The 15,548-nt window shown below is 30.3% G+C and overlaps 3 protein-coding genes across 9 annotated transcripts; 1 reads left to right on the top strand and 2 right to left on the bottom strand.

Annotated features, from left to right (window-relative positions):
* Window positions 1–226: 226 nt before the first annotated feature.
* LOC105431263 (uncharacterized) lies at window positions 227–5,407 on the bottom strand. The gene is made up of 6 exons (XM_011645350.3): window positions 4,840–5,407; window positions 3,779–4,026; window positions 2,841–3,163; window positions 2,107–2,350; window positions 1,449–1,729; window positions 227–727 (listed from the first exon to the last, which is right to left on the bottom strand). The coding sequence occupies exons 1-6, from the start codon at window positions 4,949–4,951 to the stop codon at window positions 487–489; spliced, it is 1,449 nt and encodes a 482-aa protein (XP_011643652.2). The 5' UTR covers window positions 4,952–5,407; the 3' UTR covers window positions 227–486.
* Window positions 5,408–7,670: 2,263 nt separating this feature from the next.
* RtGEF (Rho-type guanine nucleotide exchange factor) lies at window positions 7,671–14,199 on the top strand. 7 transcript variants are annotated; one of them, XM_025219328.2, is made up of 12 exons: window positions 7,798–8,608; window positions 8,737–8,863; window positions 8,950–9,127; window positions 9,877–10,089; window positions 10,218–10,416; window positions 10,510–10,737; window positions 10,822–10,900; window positions 11,086–11,204; window positions 12,952–13,126; window positions 13,217–13,318; window positions 13,418–13,502; window positions 13,775–14,199. In XM_025219328.2, the coding sequence occupies exons 1-12, from the start codon at window positions 8,540–8,542 to the stop codon at window positions 13,926–13,928; spliced, it is 1,728 nt and encodes a 575-aa protein (XP_025075113.2). In that variant the 5' UTR covers window positions 7,798–8,539; the 3' UTR covers window positions 13,929–14,199. The 7 variants fall into 7 exon arrangements, 2 of the variants coding, with proteins under 2 accessions (XP_025075113.2, XP_025075111.2); XM_025219326.2 differs by having other exon boundaries at window positions 7,799–8,608; window positions 12,949–13,126; XR_016139891.1 differs by lacking the exons at window positions 13,418–13,502; window positions 13,775–14,199 and adding an exon at window positions 7,671–7,776 and having other exon boundaries at window positions 8,310–8,608; window positions 11,086–12,432; window positions 12,949–13,126.
* A 141-nt stretch (window positions 14,200–14,340) lies between these two features.
* MED11 (mediator complex subunit 11) lies at window positions 14,341–15,261 on the bottom strand. The gene is made up of 3 exons (XM_011645362.3): window positions 14,959–15,261; window positions 14,645–14,785; window positions 14,341–14,567 (listed from the first exon to the last, which is right to left on the bottom strand). The coding sequence occupies exons 1-3, from the start codon at window positions 15,032–15,034 to the stop codon at window positions 14,446–14,448; spliced, it is 339 nt and encodes a 112-aa protein (XP_011643664.1). The 5' UTR covers window positions 15,035–15,261; the 3' UTR covers window positions 14,341–14,445.
* Window positions 15,262–15,548: the final 287 nt, after the last annotated feature.

Below are 15,548 nucleotides of genomic sequence, written 5' to 3'. Positions count from 1 at the left end.
CGTTTCTTCTTAAAAATGCATTCTTCTTGTTAAATATTCATATCTTAACGATACATTCGTGACACATCAAAATATATGTACGTAGAAAGTAGAAATAGGCCACAATAAATATTTCACCAACTTGAGCAGATTGTTACTCAATTATATATGCAACATAAGTTATGCATATTTCAAATCTTAAATGCAAGTGTAAAGACATGCATACATTTTTCACTTCTTCCATTCCTTTTTATGCTGCGAAGTCTGTTTTTGGACGATCTGTAATTTGTGATGGAATTCTACTTATAATTTACAATTCAAATGCATGTCGCGTGACGTATAGGAACGTTTAAAGAATTAAAGGACGCACGTGTAGACTACAATATACGTAAAGTATACGTATAATGTAACGTAAAATTATAAATAGAATTTTATCGAGTTATTGATCGTCTAAGATAGAATTAAACATGTTTATTGCTAGATTGTTAATTATGGCTGAATTTTTTTTTACGATGGCCCTCGTTCTTCCTCACTCTCAGAGAATGGCATTAGATCATCTTGATTGTAGGATGACATTGTCGGTTCTTCTAAAATCGTTTCTTCTGCTGGTACTAGACCTTGCATCCATCTAGCTTGTTCCTCAATCACTGGAATTTTCTCATCAATCAATTTCTCCGTGTCCACCTTGTCCAATTCCTCTTGAATACGTCTTCTCAATGGTCCTTCAATCGCGTCCATGATCTGATATCTACGAAAATAAAGCATTAAAAAAGAACGTTGGAAATTTATAAAGAAATCTTAAATAAAAACGAAAAAAGCGAAATTTGTAGGATTGAATAAGTTAATATTATTTTCTGACTAAATTAAGTTAAAGTTAATGGTTTATAAAATTAATTTAGTTACGTTAAAAGATACATAAACCAAAAACTAATTTTAGTTAAAATTAAATTTAATTAAGTTTAATTAAATTAAATTAAATTAAATTAAAAAGTTAATTTTAAAAAACATTATTTATATTAAATTAAAATGTAAATTTTTTAAATTAAAATATTCTAAGTAACAAAATAGTTACAATGTAGATCATCGAATAAATTTAATATCTTTAACATTTGAATAGCTAAAAGGGAAATTCATAAATATATGTTTGTAATTTTCTTTAGTCTCAGATTAGCTTAATCATTGTTTATAATATCTTACTTTAGACCTTATAGAATTTTACGAAAACTGAAAAAAATGTGGACAAAAGACTTTTTCGACATAAAATAAAACTGTTTTAAAACTGAGAATTTAAATAAAACGTTTGTTTCGAATTTTCGAAGATTATTAAGAATACCAGTTTTTTTTTCATTGGATAAATTTCCTAATGCTCATTGTCATTCGATCGCAGTGAGAAAATCGCCGATTACGGGCGTCACCTTGAGATTGGCGCGAGACGCATATCTTGCAAGGCCGCTGTTATTACGGTTTACCTTAGAAGGTTCGGTAATATATTAACTGCCGCTTCCACAAGATAGTCGATTGTGACCGCGCCGTGGATTCTCGTCTGGATGTTGCCCAATTCGAGCTCCAGTTCTTCCAGGGTGGCGCGCTTCCGCGTGTCCAACGGCTGCCTCAACTTCACCTGCACCCGGAAGTATTGGATGGTGAGGGACATGGTGCCGGCGCGCGACAGGAAGCCGCCGATCACGCTCACCTCCCAGTGCGTCTTGCCCTCCAGTTCCTGGGTACCGACATCCACGAGCGCGTATATCTGTACAAGGCGTCGTAGTGCGTATTAGTGTAACAAATATCGCCTACGTGCGCACAAACCACCCAAAACCACGCTTTGCATCGGCTACAAGCGCGATACCTTACGTAATGTTTGTGCAACAACATTGACGATTATGATCAATGCAATTGATTTGCACCTGGCAAAACTTAATTAAGTTCATCGTGGACAAAATTTATTCAAATTCGACTAAAACTCGTTTATTTGAATAATGTTATTTTCTTCAGAATGTATATATAGGAGCCACTTCCACGGTACTTTTATTGCTAGAAACATTTGAAGTTCTTTAAATGTGCTGATACATGCAAATGTGCTAGTTATTATAAATTAATATAAATCTCTTTAAACATTGTACTTACATTTCCATTTTCCATTGTAAGAGTTACATTCCCCATACGATAGAAACTGGCTACGCCGGTGATCCAAGTATGCGACAAAGTCATTGTGAATATACCGACGCTTTGCGTATAATCCTTCACTTTGTACGGATCATAGCCCATTTGAGAAACTTGCTTACGGGCCTCTGCGATTAACATATCGAAGGGTGAAATCGAATTCGGGAAGTATTGTGGTAATTCTGATATCTGCTTGTTCACTTCACCCCTAGAATACGCCATATTGTGAAAACATAATTCGAGAATTTACTACAAATTCAATTTAAATTGAATTATTTAAGGAAAGAAGAAAAATAAAACAAAGAATTTATTTATTATGTTGTAAAAATGCATACAATTTTATAAAAGAATATGTAAGATTTATATTAATAGATCGCTAAATATTAATATTTAAAAAAATATATAAATATAATTTATTTATATATTATATATTTTTATATATTATATATTTAAAAAAATATATAATATATATATATAAAAAAAAGAATAATGTCAATATCTAAACTAAATTTTTAATCAACAACAATATTTATTTATTATCGTTTGGAATTATTAATTTTTTGATCAATATTATTCGTGCAATTTTCCTCGATATTTTCCTTGTTTTCTATTCTTCTAAATTATTTTTTTATTTATCATTTTAGATATGTTTCGATATAAACAAAATATATTTTCAAAAATCAATCAATCGTACCCACCTTACATTAGTATTAACTTCTTTCAACATAAATGGTTTGATGCTGTCAAAAATAAAGGTCCCTACAGAATTGATGACGCCTTGAAAAACAGAACCGAGGAACCCTAGATTCTTGAAGTCCAGATCAATTTTATCAAAAGTCAGGTCCATGTCAATGTTTTGAGCTTGCAATTTGCCATCGGTGCCCACCTCCAGCCTGGCGACACCTTCGACGTTCACACCGGTGAGTTTTACAGTAAAATTGCCAGCGGATCTCGAAAGCCATGACGCCAAAGTATACAATCCACGAATGTCAAGACTGTCGATTTTTACTGCGACGGATACCTTAAAAATACATTTGCTTTTATATTCACAAAAGTTAGAAAAAAATATTAAAATATATATAATCTACAGTGTATTCTATAGATAGTATAAATAATATTTCAAGATACATTTTTGCAATTTATCAGTTTAAATATCTTTCCATTTAATTGAACAAAAATTACTTTGAATTAATCAAAAGACTGCATTTTGCTGTGTAAACGTTTCTTTTCATTTTTATATAGCATTGCAGTATCATTATCATGTTTCTTCTACGTCTTCTTGAAATGTGACGTATTTTATTTTTTATGTAACAAACGCGTGTTCATATAAAAGTCTAAATAGTCTTGTTTATTAAAAGCATGTTATATGAGCATATAAAATATTATTTTTTAACATTTTATTATTATTTAACAGTCATATAAGTTTAATATTATTTTTTAACAACATATTTCTTTATTAGCTAAAAATTAAATGTTACAGTTAGAATTTTTGTTATATTTTTGTATTATTGATTTGACAGGGAAACTGGTTGAAATTGATTAATAAAATTTATAATATTATACTCATCGTAATGAGGTAATGCTTCGTATTAATATCATATTTATAATTACTTTCTCTTTCTTTTTCTCAGTTTACCTGCATACGTGCCAGTTCCGATTCTACATGTTCGATACGGAACTTAGACAATCCGTAAACGTTAATTTGCTTAAAATTCATAGTATACATGGAGAAGGAATGCTTCATGTCTGGGACTGGCATTGGATCCGGTATCGGCGCGCCTGGAAGTCCAACCGGATCATCTTTCTGATAATGCTTAAGAATCGCGCGAATCTGATCCCCGAGTCGCTGCTCGCCCGCTGCCATCTGAGCTGCCTTGCTTTTGTCTAAAATAAATTAAAAATAAGTCTTCAGCTAATCAATAAGTCAAATGCCGACGTCCCAAAGTTTTTATTTTAAACGTAGATTAACCATTTTATTAAACATAGATACAGAAAATTAATTATTAAGATTTTTACGCGGTATTTGCAAGATATAAATCTATTTTGCGACGATTAATGTTATGATTGCTCTTTGAACTGTACATTATTGCGCAAGAAAAATGAATCGTTTATGAACTGTAACGTAATAAGTAATCTGCTGTATATATTATCCAGATAAATAGCGTAAATAGCGTTAATCATTTCTTTTAATACAGTTGAAAAATTAATTTTTCAAAATTTGACTTTTTCAAATAATCAGTTTATATTTTTCAACAATTTATTATATCGATAATTTATAGGAAATCCAAATAAGCAACTATTAAAGAAAAATTATGACTTACGTTAGCTTACATCATGTATCATTTCATCAAATGATTTATCAAGTATAGAATATAATATAAAATAATTACAATAAAATCATGTCTTCTGTTCAATATTTAACTTAACTTTATTATACTCATCAAATAATTATATTATATACTTAATTATTATATTATATATTATATTATTATATTTAAATAATTTATACATTTAATTATTAACACAGAGTTAACAGGAAATAAAGATCAATTAGGAAAAACGTGATTCTTTGATTCACACAATATTCAGTTCGATCATCCTATATTTAAATAATTTATGATAACAAAAACATAATATTGGATTTTAATACTGGGAAACAGAGTTGACAAAAATCACGTTAAACAAGGAATGCCGTACCCGTCGAAGATGATAAGGCATCGTTTGTTTTTGACTCGGCGCCTGCACACATGGAACACAGGAAGCATATCACCAAGAAGATTGTCGTGTACACTTTCATTTCTGATCTCATCAAGCGTACTTGTTTGCACCACGTGTTACTTTTCCAACGTCACTTTTCTCACAATTTTAGTAAACAATTTTTAGTTCGATGTGACCGGTAAAAAAAGAAAGTATAATAAAGTGTAATAAAAATTTATAAATTTCTCAGAAATTTCTCTAATTATTTTCTGTTTGCGGCCCCTCAGAAATTTTTCACTATTTATTCTCGAATTAACACATTCGCGAAGTAGTATATTAATTAACACGGCCAATTTTACGGTTGATCTGCAACACACCTTGTCCTTCACTAGCACTAATGTTTTTCTCTCTACTAAAGTATAAATGCTTATCACGACGAGCGATATAGCCAGTATCTGACTCTGAAGGCGTGTGTTCACGCGTTTGACTGGCCGAGAAGGCACGTCAGTGAATTTAGTGGAACGATATCTCCGATAGGTCATTGAGAGGGCGAGGGTCAATCGCTTTATCTCTGTTCGTACTCCCCTCGTTACCCTTCATCTTGCCTTGTTTCTTCCCCTTACCCGCTTGTTTCTCTCCTATTCATCCGATTCTCATTTCTCTTTTTATAGAATTAGCGTACGTTGCGTAGGTCGTGTTGTGACAATGTTATGTGAAAGGTGTCGGTTATGTGAAAGGTTAATTAATGATGATTTTTTTTGTCTCGGATACGATATATGCTTGAGGTCTTACGATTAATATTATAAGAAACTGTAATTATCAAATTATTTGTGTTAAGAAATCTCCGAAATATATCAGTGGTAATCAATGATAGAAAATTTTTACCCTGAATCTGTTTTGAAAGAAGCGTTCTTACTTTTAAAAATACAATGTTGTAATTTAAATATATTTTAGTCTTAAGTTTTAATATATAATCAAATTTGTTTATATATAATAAATAATATGATAAGTGCTTAAAATATTGTAATTCAAATAGGTTATATTCTTTCTTTAAGATTTTCCTTTTGTTAATAATATTAGATGTATAAATTTTTTTTATAAAATGTACTAATTTAAAAATATTAAAAGTTAAAAGAAATCTATTGAGATTAATACGAAAAATATACCGTAAATATTTTGTAATTTTAGATTTTAGTAATCTCTATTTTATCTAATTATTTAAAAGATAATCTAAATCAATATACTTGTATCAATAGATAGACTTATATAATTTTCGAGTCGATCGACTGCATCGCAAGACAATCAGCTTTCGCATCCGGTTTGCGTCCCGGCCCTAATAACATTGTTCCGGACATTAAATGAATTTCCGTTGTGTCGTTATGGTAGTTGAGATGTATGATCTGCTAAGACTAAATTGCAACGAGATTTGTTAATTATAATTAGTTGTACGTAGATTATTAAAATATTATAATTAGTAGATTTAATAATTATAATTACTAGATGTTAATTATTAAAATATATAAAAAAAATTGAGATTAAAATTCAGATTCTTAAATGGCATTTTATAGGAAAAGATCTACGCATTTCATTATACATATTTGATAGTAAACTGGACTATTCGTACTCTCGTGGCATCTTGTTAAAAAATGCAGACAAATTGTAATAGATGTCGCTAATGTACATTAAAATGAATCATTCAAGATGTGACGCATGATAGCAATGTTTAATAATAATATATTTAAAATTACAATAATTTTTAGTGTATGGAATTTGCTTTTAAATATGACAATCGAGACAGATGCGAAATAATTTAAATGCAAATTTGTGACGAATTTAACGCGTTATCCTATTTTGAAATTTTTAAAAAAATCAAAATTTTTTTCTCGTTGAAGGAGGATAATAAAAAAGATTTTTAATCAATATCAAAAATATTTGATTACCAAATTACAGAATCGCTATTTAGGAAAATAAAAGTTTTCTAACTCACGATTCTGATTTTAACGCATCTTTGCCAACAAAAATATTTTTAATTTACAAATTATAATAACATTTATAATATCAAAAAATATTATAATACTATACAATACAATAATACAAAAATTCAAGCATTTTATATTTTCAATTTTGAAAAAAATAGAAAAAAGTCGGTCAAATGACAAGGAGTATATTAATTTATGACACTATTAATTTTTTTTTTGTTTTAAGATAATCAAATTGGCAAAATCGTTTATATTGTTTCCTAGCACAGGCAAAGTTTTTCACGTGAAGTGCTATATTTACAAAGGATAGTCCCTTAAATTTGTGACGATTCGAAATCTATCGAAATGCAAAGGTGCGATTTTCAAAATATCGATGTATCGATATTAGTTACGATTTTAGCATGCAACTTCAGCATTGATTGACTATTAGTGCACATGCGATCTGCCCACGTGATAGTATTTTATTGCAATATATATATATATATAAAACATGCCGCTTCTGACTATTGTGCTATAAAAATTATATATATATATATATATATATATATATACTGAGTAATTTTCAATTTTAAGATATAATAATAATAATAATAATAATAATAATAATAATAATAATATATAATGCTCGATTCCACTAACGTAGATGTAATTTTAATTTCTGTTCAACTTATTCTTCATCTTTTTCTAGTTTTAAGAATTAGAGAAAAAGATAAAGAGCAAATTAAATTAAAATTAAAATAAATCTATGTTGGTGGAATCGGGCATAAATATTCAGGTTCAGGTTCAGGTTCAGAATCAGATTCAGATAATATAGTAAATAGAATCTGGACCGAGCTTCTCCCTCTATAAATCTCGCTGCGTTTCAAGTCTTCTTCAGCGATTGGTTGACCAGTTGGTTTAGAGGAGAGGGAGGGGCTCGGTGCAAGTGCAGTTCAATCTTACCATATCGGAACACAAGGTAGTCTCTCTGTTATTCGCTGTAGAAATTTGTTTGACAAGTGAAATACTTTTATATATAGTATAGTATTTCTTGCAATATTTTTTTTGTGGAAGGCTACACTTTGAATGTGGATTGCACATCAGATTTATAAGATCGTAATTAATTAACTGGCAATGGCGGGAAATTTAAATTGATACATCATAAAATAAATTTATATGTTGAATACAATCTGGATCACAAATGCTAGCATGCAGCATTGTCTCGATCGTATAAATATACATCTTTTAGAAGCGATGAATTAAATGTGGTGAAAAAATATCCTCACGGCCATGACGATGTATCATCCCGCGGATGTGTTCATAATTATGGTCACGTGACACAACAGTTGCGATTATTTATAGATGCAACTGGTCTATCGGGTTTTGGCAGATGCCCGCGTGACTGCGTGAATGCTTTGTATATATCACATATAACTATATGTAACTATAAATACTGTACAACTGTACTATCACATTTGTGCATAATAGGCGCGACGAACTTTTTTGTGATAGGCGCAAGGGTGTTGCTGGAACATGTGATTCGTCGCATTACAGCGTTCTGACGCAGCAAACTTCTTTAAAAATAGGACGACACGTTTGCTCCGTGATGAGCTTCCCGTGTCACGAAGGCCTGCGATCAGTTTGACGTGTTAATCCCAAGAGAACGATGCGCAAAGATGCGACTTCGAAATTAAATCTATGACATTTTTTTTCATGACTCGTGATTGACCAACACGAGAATTATGTCGAAGCTTGAGCCACCGAAATTTGTCATAGCTCTTTTCTCCTTCAAAGGGAAGAATAATGATGAAGTATGTGAGCTACTTCTCTCATTTCCTCCTTTCTTGTAGAATATTCTGAATATCATTTTTAGAACAATGTCATAATTTCTAAAAATGTATTTATATAATATCTAGAAATATCTATTTTATTTTTCTAGCTGTGCTTCAAGAAGGGAGATGTAATAACCATAACTCAGGTAGATGATGAAGGCTGGTGGGAGGGTACATTGCATGATAAGACTGGTTGGTTTCCTTCAAATTATGTCAAAGAATATAGAATTCCAGGTATAATAATCTTTTATTATTTAAGTTTAAACACATTTGATCCATTTATAATTCTTTCACTTGATATTTTATATATTTTAATATAGATGGTGGCCATGCGTCGATTAAGACATCTCCAGAAAGAAATCCACAGGAATCACCTGTGCATCAAAAACTCAATCGTGACATAGTGTTGAAAGATATCGTTGATTCCGAAAGAGTGAACGTAGCTGAATTGCAAGGATTAATGAATAATTTTCTACAACCTCTTGAAACATCGAATATGTAAGTCATATTATATAACATGCAGGGTGAAAAGCAATGCATTACTTGTAATATTGTATATCATTAGTTATTTTATTTTCACTGATAATAGTGTTATTTTTTTTATTATAGTAATGTTACATTTCTTCAATAATAATAATGAATTTGACAATTACTTTTTATACTATTCTCATTACTTTTTATATTTGGAATCTATGATAAAATTTATTTGTATATTCTTTATTCTTTTGCATATTCTTTTTGTATATTCAATGTTTAATCAGATCAATATATTCATAGTCTGTTATTATATTTAAGATCATCTTAAAAATAATTTTTCATAAACCAATGTACACACAGAGTTATATTAGTGTAAGAATAGACTTTATAAATATCGGTTTTTAAAAATTTGTGAATATATAATTGAGAATAGAAAAAAATGTAAATTTAGCTATGATGAATTTAATGGAAGCCATAATTTTAATTTTCTTCTTGCAAATTTAAGATCAAAAGTTTTAATATTTTTAATTAATTATATTTTTAATATTGATAATTCAACAAAAAATATTAGAAAAATAAATTTTTTATTTAATCTGATTTCGTTTTAGTATTAAAAAAAATAATGAAAATAATAACAAATCATTTCTTTTTAAGTAATTGTAACGAGTTTTTTTTCAAAATCAGTAACTAATTATTTTCAAAAAATAACTTTTAACCAATCCTAATAATAACAATAAAAAAGTATGTTATACAATAATTTGCAACTATAGATTGAAAAAAGAAGAATATAAGCAGTTACTTGGTAATATACATGAAATCTTGGAAACTCATCAATGTTTGTTGGCAAATTTGGAAGGAACCGTGCAAGGACTTTCTGCAAGAGTAGGAAATCTTTTCCTAACTATTGCACCAAGATTAAAATCGATTCACACTACATATTGTAATAATCATCCGCAAGCTGTTTGCATATTAGATAGATATAGGTAAGAATTGCAAAATATCTTCTTTACTGATGCTGCAGATTAAATCTTTTGACATAACTATGTTTTAATATTGAGCTATTTCTAAAAAAATAATCGCTTGCAAATATATTTATCTATTATTATTTTAGAGATGAATTAAACGAATTTATGGAGCGCAGTGGAGCGATATCGCCTGGTATATTAGTATTAACCACCGGTCTTAGCAAGCCATTTCGCAGATTGGATAAATATTCTGCTATGCTTCAAGAATTAGAAAGACATACTGAAAAGAATCATCCTGACAGAGGAGATACTCAACGCAGTATAACTGTATACAGAGAAATCGCGGTATGATAATTTATATTTTATGTACATACTTAAAAAAATATTATCAATGTTTATTATATGATATTATTTCTATTGTGTTACTTTTACTCGTAGGAACATTGCGCTTCCATACGCAAGCAACGTGAATTAGCACTCCAAGTATTAACTAGCGGAATCAAAGGTTGGGAAGGTGAAGAATTAAATTCACTAGGCGAGATTATTCACGTCGGATCTGTAACTCTAGCAACCGGCGTAGATCGTAGAGACAGATATTTTGTTTTGTTTCCTACTACACTGCTGGTACTTAGTACCAGTAATAGGATGAGCTCCTTTATTTACGAGGTAAAATTGGAAACATTTCTATTATTTTAAAAACATAAGCCAAATATACAGAGATTTTGATCCGTATTGTGATTATTTACATAGGGAAAACTTCCGTTAACTGGCATTAATGTAACTGGAATTGAAGATACGGATGAAATAAGAAATGCTCTGGAGATCACTGGTATGTCTATTAATGTTTTACGCAAATGTACCATGACTTTCTCAATAAAGATAAGAAATGCTATCTTATAACTTAGAACAGCAAGAAAATATATCAATAGATATATTCTTTGTCTCACAAAATGATATTAATTGTTTTTTAAAACAATGACAGAATTAAATGGAATATAATATCTATGCTTTAAGGACCAATGATTGAAAGTATCGTTGTATTGTGTGCTACAAAGGAAGAGAGACAGCATTGGATCGATCTCTTAATTCAAGAACAATGCACTAGTCTCCTGAAATCGCCAACCATGCCTCGTGTGAGTTGCCATCATCCTCCATACGCTCGACTCTCGAGATACTTTGCGAAACTCGTGAGGAGAAAAATTATATATCCTGAACTAATGAAGAAGTTATTATATATCCAATTTGTTCTGAAGCCAGATTTAAGTAACGTGAAAATGAGAAAGTGCAATGTGACCTATACTATTTTTCCTACTAGTGAAGGATCAGAGTCAGATGCATCTACTCAAAGTAATATGCAGGAAGAGCCGCGAGTATTGCGCAAATCATCGTTAATACTAGATGTTAGATATGTAACAGATAATACTGATCTTAGTACTGTGGGAATAGCGAGCACTTCCTCACTCACGAATTTCGCACCGAGAGTTGATTGCGATAATCGATGTACCTTTGAAACTAGTAAGAGTTTACCTGCTGGTGCTACAATGAGTCACGTCCTGCCAAATGTTCCACTCGCGTTAAGCAAGTCGTATACTTCGAATCTTCAAGCACGTAACGAATTTTATCGGGAGCATTTGGAAATTCCATGTGACAGAGATCACGGTGATCTAACTATGAGTTATAAATATTTGAAAGCACTCGAACCTTATCCAGAAAATTTGAATGCCCCAGTTCGATATTCCACGACTCAAATAGATAACTGCGATAGTATTGGGGGAGAATTTCGAGAAACATGTATCAATATTAGTTTACGATCTTCCGATTCGGGAATGGCCGAGAGTTATCATTTACGTTCATCTGAAATTAATTCCTGTTATAAATCATATGCGTCTAGTCATACTAAATATATAGATCCTGTGAGAACATCTCACAGCGAAAGCGATAACGATGAGAATAAATTTGAGCATCAATGTATTTGCACCTCGCCATTTGGATCTACGCCTCGAGATAGTGCTCATTCATTGGCTTCATCTAAAAATATTGATGACTGTACAAATCTTACAAAATCTAATGCTGTTGATAGTGATATTAATGACGATCCCAATAATAGTAGAAAGAAATTTCAAGAAACTGTATTAATTCATCCTTTAATAAATTATGGAAACGTACAAGGAAAAAGATATACGCAACCGATACCATATGCACATCAGCGTGTAATTAAGAAAGTCGGGAGACGCATAGTTCGTCCAATCCAGCCGATTATGGAGGAGCATGATGAGCCAACAAATCAAGTTTATTCGTCCGGATTATATGCTCATTGGTGGCTCAAGAAATCTATCCCGATATTTGGCTGCACAGAACAAGGCAAGCTTCCATAGCATGGCTGTTTCTTTGATCATTTCAGTTTCTTAACCATTCTGGTGTTATTACTAATTATCATTTTTCTACCGAAAATCGTATGCTCTTATTTCACAGCCATGTTGTGTGAAGTAAGCTGTTGCTTTACTAACACAATACGTCATAAAATAGTCTCGGAAAATATCAAATTTTCACACGTACGCCTTTATTTCACCACATCACCTTCATTTACCTCACAAAAAATTTCTAATTAGCTTGATTTTGAGTTGACGTTTTAGTCTTCAGGTAGGGCGTGCATTCTAGAATGATATTATTATAAGATTTTTCTTTTTCTACTTTGTATCTTCACATTAGAATATTTTTTTATTAAAAGGATTCTGCAAAATAGAAAAAAATATAAATAGAAAATAGAAACATATAAAAATTTTACAAGATACATCACGTCTTAATATTACTTGTGCACGCACATGATAATAACGATCTTAATTTTTCTTGAGATATAATTAATATTGTATATTGTAGCAGATGAACAATCAGCCGAACGGGAAGCTTCAACGACCGGCAATGGAACATTGTATATCTCCAGGGATTAAGACACCTTGGAGTATTGCATCATTGAGACCTGCTCCTCCTATATATTCTCTTAAGAACTTTGGAAAAATAGATACTACTACAGATACATCACGTCCATCACGATCATGTAAAATTTCAATGCTTGTTAAGCAATTAATTGACATATATGATCAAGTTTTCAATTTATTTTCCATTATGTATTCTATATCTATTACAGATGAGCGACAATTTGAAGAAGATGCAATCATATTGAAAGTAATAGAAGGTTATTGTCTTTCTGTCAATGCTAGATTTACTGTACATTCTGGGGAATCTAATTGTAAGTTCATACAAGCTATAATTGGTCTATCAAAGTATTGCTTTATGTAATTTGCTTTCTAAAGTATCTTTTAGTCACGAAGAAATGCTTATTTTCCAGCAATACTAGATTATGAGTCACAAAAATCAAGAGATAGGATATCATTGACGCATAATAGAGGCAATTGGGAATCTTATAATGACAGGTAAGTATAAAAATATATTATTTTGAAAAAATTTCACATAAATTTTAGATTTGATAATTTGTAATTGATAATTTGTATAAAGATAAAATATTGCTTGCATCAATTTGTATTATTTTGTTATTATTATATATTATATAAATCAAGAAAGAGTTAATATTTCAATATCAGAAATTGATATCAATTGATAATAACAATATCATAATAATATCTATACTTAATTATTATATATCTCATTACTATAAACATTAATATTTATTATTTATTTTTTGCAGGACATTATCGGAAACGGTTAAAACCTTGAAGAACCAAATGACTGACTTACAATCGCAAATGTCGCTCTTAACAAAACAATTAGACGAAGAGAGAAGATCTCGACTTTCATTAGCTGCTACAGTAAAACGCAGCATGGGAGTTATAGATGGATAATAATGACGTTAATGTCGAAGAATGTGTAACCATATCACCAGAAAGAAGTGTTCAAAATAAATTGTTCATAACGTTCATCTCATATGTACAAGTTTTAATTATAAAAGTTTTAATCATAATATGTGTCGCGTGTTGTTGGAATGTTTTCATAAAGTTTACTATTTTTATGATACATATGTGATAAATATAAAATGGAGACATACATTAAAAAAAATTATTTATGTATTTTTTTAGTATATTGTACACTCGACAATAAAAAAAATACTCAGAATATTATTTTGCATTATATAAAGTTTCATTTTGGTCATAAAATATTGCCATTAATGCAATTCACAGTAAAGTTATATTACATGAAGTTCTATACTTGTCGCAATGATTATTACAAGAATGTAAATAAGGTTGATAAGAAAAATTTTAATTAAGAAAAGTTTATAAATTTATTATAATTATATTGAAGAGATGTCACACAGTAAACATTGCTATATATACATATTTTGAATTGAGAAAAATTATGTACTTATCGTAATTTATTCTTTATACGTTCCAATTCGTTAACTCTACTTCGCGCGTGCTCCAATCTGTGCCATGCCATTTGTAGAACTTTTTGACTTGCATATCCTGAACCTTCGTGTGGTTGACCTATAAAGTATTTTAGTAGAAAATATACACTGACGATGGAAACAGTACGCAAATGATCGATATCATTAGATACATACCAGTAGAAACCTGGGTGAGATAATTAATTTGATCGCTTAATTTACTTTCCAATTGTCCTAGAGTTTTCAAAAATTGGTGTGTCTGTGATTCTGCTTGTTTTAAGCTTGATTTTTCCTTGCTCAGTTCCATGCACGCTTGCCCTGTATAACATAAAGCATCTTGATTGCGTGTACATCAAATTTCTTTTTACTTTCGTATATCTGCATTCTTGTTTTGCGTACTTGATAAACAGTTAGAATTTGTACTTTGTCACATGTGATTACTAGATAGATAGATCAAATCTTGGTGAATAAAAATATTTAACGACAATTACCTGCGCTTTGTAAACATACTATAATGTCTTTTTCGATAGTTTCTAAAATCTGAATTCTTTCCATCGGCGGCGTCATCGTGGCTTATGTTTGCACTTGTAGCTGTGTTTGATCAGACAATTCGTGCAATGTTTCTGCTAAAATCCTTCAAAAGACTTTATTCATATCTAATTTGCTCGTAATCACAAAATATTAAAAAATGTTAAATATCGAAACTACTGAGCAATAATAAACATAAATCGACATCAATATTTAGGTCTCAAATTAGGTTAGAATAATTCAAAGAATCTGAGCAGAGCCCTCTCTAAGCCAACATTAATGGAGAATTCATATTTTTTACGCATGCGCAAAAGGTATGGTGGAGTTTCAAGGAAAGTATATTCAATTTCTAGTATAATCTCAAAATACTGTGTCATTTTATAAGTTGGAAAGAAGAATTTTAAGATCATGTAAAATTGAACTTAAGATGATTTTAAAATGTTGAATTTGGTTTTATTATACGAAATGATTGTATTTTATCTTAAAATTATACACATCTTCAAAATAGACAAGATTCGCAAATCTTTGAAAGGATTTAATAAAAGAGAAAGAG

Source organism: Pogonomyrmex barbatus, unplaced genomic scaffold (assembly GCF_055798465.1).
Source record: "Pogonomyrmex barbatus isolate J1 unplaced genomic scaffold, ASM5579846v1 scaffold3, whole genome shotgun sequence".
In the NCBI taxonomy this organism is placed as follows: Eukaryota; Metazoa; Arthropoda; class Insecta; order Hymenoptera; family Formicidae; genus Pogonomyrmex; species Pogonomyrmex barbatus.
The sequence above is the reverse complement of the archived record's forward strand: the minus strand, read 5'-3'. Positions and strand labels throughout refer to the sequence as shown.

Coding starts and splice junctions, on each gene's coding strand:
- RtGEF (XM_025219326.2), top strand. CDS start 8,540: ATGTCGAAGCTTGAGCCACCGAAATTTGTCATAGCTCTTTTCTCCTTC. Junction 8,864..8,949: donor CAAAGAATATAGAATTCCAG/GTATAATAATCT, acceptor ATTTTAATATAG/ATGGTGGCCATGCGTCGATT. Junction 10,738..10,821: donor TGAGCTCCTTTATTTACGAG/GTAAAATTGGAA, acceptor TTATTTACATAG/GGAAAACTTCCGTTAACTGG.
- MED11 (XM_011645362.3), bottom strand. CDS start 15,034: ATGACGCCGCCGATGGAAAGAATTCAGATTTTAGAAACTATCGAAAAA. Junction 14,786..14,958: donor AGTATGTTTACAAAGCGCAG/GTAATTGTCGTT, acceptor TATGTTATACAG/GGCAAGCGTGCATGGAACTG. Junction 14,568..14,644: donor TCTCACCCAGGTTTCTACTG/GTATGTATCTAA, acceptor AATACTTTATAG/GTCAACCACACGAAGGTTCA.
- LOC105431263 (XM_011645350.3), bottom strand. CDS start 4,951: ATGAGATCAGAAATGAAAGTGTACACGACAATCTTCTTGGTGATATGC. Junction 4,027..4,839: donor TGCCTTATCATCTTCGACGG/GTACGGCATTCC, acceptor AATTTATTTTAG/ACAAAAGCAAGGCAGCTCAG. Junction 2,351..2,840: donor GAAGTTAATACTAATGTAAG/GTGGGTACGATT, acceptor GGCGTATTCTAG/GGGTGAAGTGAACAAGCAGA.